Genomic DNA, 4,716 nt, shown 5'->3' on the forward strand with positions numbered 1-4,716 from the left:
CCTCTTAGACCGGGCTCTTGAGCAGTAGAGTAATAATTGTTGTGCAGACTGAATCTCTGGGCCACCTTGTAGAGTCTGTGCCGCCTCGCTGTTGCAAGGCTGTGGCGTGGGCAGACAGAGCAGGTGAAGCATTTTGTTGCAAGCGCAAACATGAGTATAAAAGCCTAGCAGGCTGGGAAGGGATTTTGTAGCTGTAGACGCTAAGACAGACACTGGGACACACGCACTGGGACAAACCGAGACTCACCCACAGACACACGCACACACTGGGAACGTATCATTTAAATAAATGCTCCATAAAATCTGGAAAAAGGTGGCGCTGTACAGTGAAGACCTTTTCATGTGAAGATGCGAACCTTCTCTCAAGAATGGTAAATCAAAGACCAAACACACTGCGACTGGAGTTTGTGTTTCTGCTTGTCCTTTTGTTTCCGGGTGATATGGATGTAGCTTCCTGCCTTCGAAAAACACGCCGTGCCGAGCATCCGGGTGGTAGCCCCGCCCCTGCCTCCTGCTTCATTTCAGCTCTTGAAATGACTCAATTTGGACCGACTGCAAGCGTTCTTCATCGCTGAGTTATTCCCCCCCCCCCCATGATGCACGTTTGTGTTGGAAAACGTGCGCAATTTGGATAATGGCTTCTTGTCTTCTGTTTCTCAAGACACAGGTGCGGTGGGGAAACTGGCTTGCGAGACGAGGAGATCGGAGACAGAGCTGCCGTCCGTGAAAGAGGAACCCGAAGACCGTGTCCTCGAGCAAGAGCATGGGGATGCAACAGAGACTGTCCACAACCAGGAGCATGGAGCTGAAACGGAGACTGTCCACAGCCATGAATATGGAGCTGAATTAGAGACTGTCTGCATTAAAGAGGAGCTCCCTGAACTCGAATACTTTTGCACTGAAGTCCCCAATCCAGAATACAACGACACCCGTGTCCACCACGTGGCTTCGGAGCTGTTGAGCCACTTTCCCGGCGTGGGACGCTGGCACGGCGAAGGGACCAGGTCGCGCTCTCCCGAGTTCGGGAAGGTCTCGGATCCCGGGAAAAGCCCACAGCAGAGAGTCTCCCTCCCGGGGGAGAAACCGCACCGCTGCTCCGACTGCGGGAAGAGGTTCCGCCGCCTGGCCCACCTCCGAGACCACCGGAGAATTCACACCGGAGAGAAGCCCTATCGCTGCGACGAGTGTGGGAAGAGGTTCAGCCGGCTGGAGCACCGGAAAATCCACCAGCGCATTCACACGGGGGAGAAGCCGTACCACTGCTCTGCCTGCGGGAAGAGATTCAATCAGCTGTCGGCTTTTAAAACTCACCTGCGCATTCACACCGGAGAGAAGCCCTATTGCTGTGACGAGTGCGGGGCCAGGTTCACATACTCCCAGCAGCTAAAGGCACACCGCTGCCAGGGGGCTGCCAGCTGCGGGGAGAATTTGCACTCGGGCCACAGCGACTGGAAGATGCCGCTTAACTACGGGTTATAAACAGAGGAAGCCGGGAGAGGGGGGGGCGGGGTGGGGGGCAGAACGGGACCGCAGAGATTTCCAGCTGTGGATTCGTGTTTCAGAACGGGTTCCAAACGCGGAAATCTGGTAGACAACCAAAATGTTCAGGACTTTGAATTTGATGCAGCAGGTTTTAGAAGCTGTCGAACAAAAAAAATCACGAATGAGAACACAGAAGCTCCAAAGCCTCGGCCGTCAATTTGACAAAAAGCTAGAAGCGAACAGCCAGGTTGTGTCGCGTGGAGGCGGCCCAAACCACACCCGGCGTCTGGCAGAATTACGAGACAGTTAGTTCCGGTCATGCTGCAGCCATTTGCAAACATAATGACACTCTGAAGTCGCACGAACACCTCCGCGCGTGAACATGCTGACTGTTTAATTGATCTGGAATCGATCGATTATTGGCAGTCACAATTACGCAGGTTAGAATTGATTAGACACTCGATTAGAATTGACCCAGGGCTGTCCAGGACACAGTAGGGTTATTATCTTCTGGTTCGTGACGGATTGTTCATTTTGTCTCAAACTCTCTCTCTCTCTCTCTCTCTCTCTCTCTCTCTCTCTGTTGCTGGCGTCTGTGTCAGAGTCGGGCTCCTGTCCCGCATGCTTGCTCCGGTCACGTGACACAAGGGGGTGGGGGGGGGGGGGGTCTATAAATGAGTAGCAGCGCCATCTAGTGCTCAGCAAAGTCCAACCCAGCTCCAGCGTGAAGGATCATTCGAAGCTTCTATACAGGCACTGTGTGTGATTTCGATTCTGATATGTGCTCAACACTTTGCATCATACGGGAATTACAATTGGACTGGAGCCCAGGTTTGGCTGAGGATCAGGAACAAGCCCCTGTCATCGCTGCACGGCAAAGCGCAGGGGTGCCATCGGGTATAAAACACAAGCCAAGGGAAGGTGCTGCCACTGAGCTGATGGGGGACACACACCTGCCTTTTTGTAAATTCGTTTCTACTGCTCTGGACTGTTAAACTGTGACTGATTTAATCCTCCCAACACAGATCTGGTAAGAGGACATTCATCTTTCGTTTCTTGTTCCTGTGTGTGCAAACCGTCGACGCTGAGAAACGATCGCCAGCCGCCTTTATAACTGCTCCAAACACAACTGTTCTAAACTGCATCATCACCCTCTATATAGAATGAACTCCCTCAGCTTCATAGATTCCAGTGAAAGCTGCTGAATAATGTTCCCTTGTTATCATATTGAATTGCACCCCCTCTATATAGAATGAACTCCCTCAGCTTCATAGAGTCCAGTGAAAGCTGCTGAATAATGTTCCCTTGTTAACATATTGAATTGCACCCCCTCTATATAGAATGAACTCCCTCAGCTTCATAGAGTCCAGTGAAAGCTGCTGAATAATGTTCCCTTGTTAACATATTGAATTGCACCCCCTCTATATAGAATGAACTCCCTCAGCTTCATAGACTCCAGTGAAAGCTGCTGAATAATGCTCCCTTGTTCTCATATTGAATTGGTTCTTGTGTTCTGCATTTGTTTTCATGGCACAGGGAATGAGGCAGGCTGGGCTGATCTGGATGCAGGAGCAGCTTCAGTAGAGAGGGGAGCTGCACGTGTTAAAGAAGACACCGAGGGGTCTGCCTGTGTCAAAGAGGAGGCTCCTGATCTCCAATCTGTTGAAGTAGCGCCACTCCACCTGATGGAGGAAGCCTTAGAACTGAACAGCGCGACCGCAGCTCAAGAGAGGCATGCCCCTGCCCACAGCAGAGGGGCAAAGCTTTCTGAGGGTGGCATGCAAGTCCCGCATCCTTGCCCCGACTGCGGGAAGCGCTTCGTCGAGCTCGGCCCGCTGAAGAGACACCAGCGGGCTCACGCTCGGAAGACCCCCTACCCGTGCGGGGAGTGCGGGAAGCGGTTCAGCCAGAAGGGGGCGCTCCGGGACCACCTGAGGATCCACACGGGCGAGAAGCCGTTCCGCTGCCCGGAGTGCGGGAGGAGCTTTACTCGCGTGGACGGGCTGCAGATCCACCTGAGGATCCACACCGGAGAGAAGCCGTACCGCTGCGGGGCGTGCGGGAAGAGGTTCAGGCACTCGGCGGGGCTCAAGCAGCACAGCCAGGCTCACGCGCGCGGCAGTCAGAGAGAAGCGCGCAGAGCTCAGCAGCAGCGGAAATAAGAGGAGAGGGGGGGGGGCTGTCAGTTGTGTCTTTTTTTCTCGGCTCCTGTCGGTCTCACTCGGCCATTGAAAGGTTCTCTCGGCTTTTTCTGGAGAAAAAACGACTAGAGACCCACGCTTGACGTCTTTCTGATGATGTGGGACAGGGTCCAGACACCGGACTGCAAAGGGAGAATTGCAATGCCGGACCTGGCCCGACACAGGACCACAGTGTCAAAACGTGCCACCGAAAACGAGGCTCAGACAAGATATGAATTGTTAGACAAATGGATTCCAGTTCAGGACTTCCACGGAGACAGTATCTGATCCTTGCCTCAAGACGAAATATTAAACTTTCTGAAAACACTGTTTAGGACCAAAGAGAGGGGGGGGGAAGAGAGAACTGTGCACTGCCCCTTACACACTTGCGAAGAAGAAGTTGCGAGACCCTTTTGTAGTTTTGTTGGTTGAATAAAAGATCTAGGTTATGTTTTGTATGATATGAGCTCTTTGCCCAAAGCTGTGTGGTCCGATCTAAATGCAGACTCTCAGTAGATCAGCCAAGGAGAGGTTATGAATAAGCTACCTTTAGCAGAGCAGAATGGTTTTAAAATATTATTTCCATAACTTTGGAAATAACTGTGGCTCTTAATGTCGAATTATAGGTCCTGTTTCAAGGCTAATAAATATGATCACTTATCCTGTTTGGGTCTCATTTTCTGTTATCATTCTGCAACCTGTCAATTAATTTTAGTGAAGGGAAGAGAGTGTTGGGGAATGTAAACCAACTGGACCGTGAACAGCTCTCTGTGAAATTATATATATATATGTGTGTGTAGATAGATATACTAGAAAAAGAGGGGCGTGTCTGGTTGGGATGGCCGCGCTTTATTGGCTGAAGCAGCAACGCTCTCAGCCTCATTGGTTGGTCTCCGTTCCGGCCCCGCCCCCTCCCCGGGGCAGGCGGTCGATTGAAGGCACGAAACTGGAGCCACGTGGTTCGCCATTGCGGCTCCAGCGGCTCTGTACTGTGGGGCGCGGCGCTGCAATGGGACCAGTTACAGACCCACCGCCACAGGCGATCCAGTGTGTG

The 4,716-nt window shown here is 52.2% G+C and overlaps 2 protein-coding genes across 2 annotated transcripts; both read left to right on the forward strand.

The window, feature by feature from the left end:
* Positions 1-603: 603 nt before the first annotated feature.
* On the forward strand, positions 604-1,479 carry LOC121310224 (zinc finger protein 239-like; the record flags this gene model as incomplete). The annotated part of the gene is made up of 1 exon (XM_041243525.1): positions 604-1,479. A coding segment is annotated over one exon (876 nt), but the record flags the coding sequence as incomplete, so codon positions are not given.
* Positions 1,480-2,424: 945 nt separating this feature from the next.
* LOC121310225 (zinc finger protein 22-like) lies at positions 2,425-3,719 on the forward strand. The gene is made up of 2 exons (XM_041243526.1): positions 2,425-2,512; positions 3,019-3,719. The coding sequence occupies exon 2, from the start codon at positions 3,168-3,170 to the stop codon at positions 3,642-3,644; it is 477 nt and encodes a 158-aa protein (XP_041099460.1). The 5' UTR covers positions 2,425-2,512; positions 3,019-3,167; the 3' UTR covers positions 3,645-3,719.
* Positions 3,720-4,716: the final 997 nt, after the last annotated feature.

Source organism: Polyodon spathula, unplaced genomic scaffold (genome assembly GCF_017654505.1).
Source record: "Polyodon spathula isolate WHYD16114869_AA unplaced genomic scaffold, ASM1765450v1 scaffolds_1866, whole genome shotgun sequence".
Lineage (NCBI taxonomy): Eukaryota > Metazoa > Chordata > Actinopteri > Acipenseriformes > Polyodontidae > Polyodon > Polyodon spathula.

What these genes read in the sequence shown, in the direction of transcription:
- LOC121310225 (XM_041243526.1), top strand. Translation starts at nt 3,168, where the DNA reads ATGGAGGAAGCCTTAGAACTGAACAGCGCGACCGCAGCTCAAGAGAGG.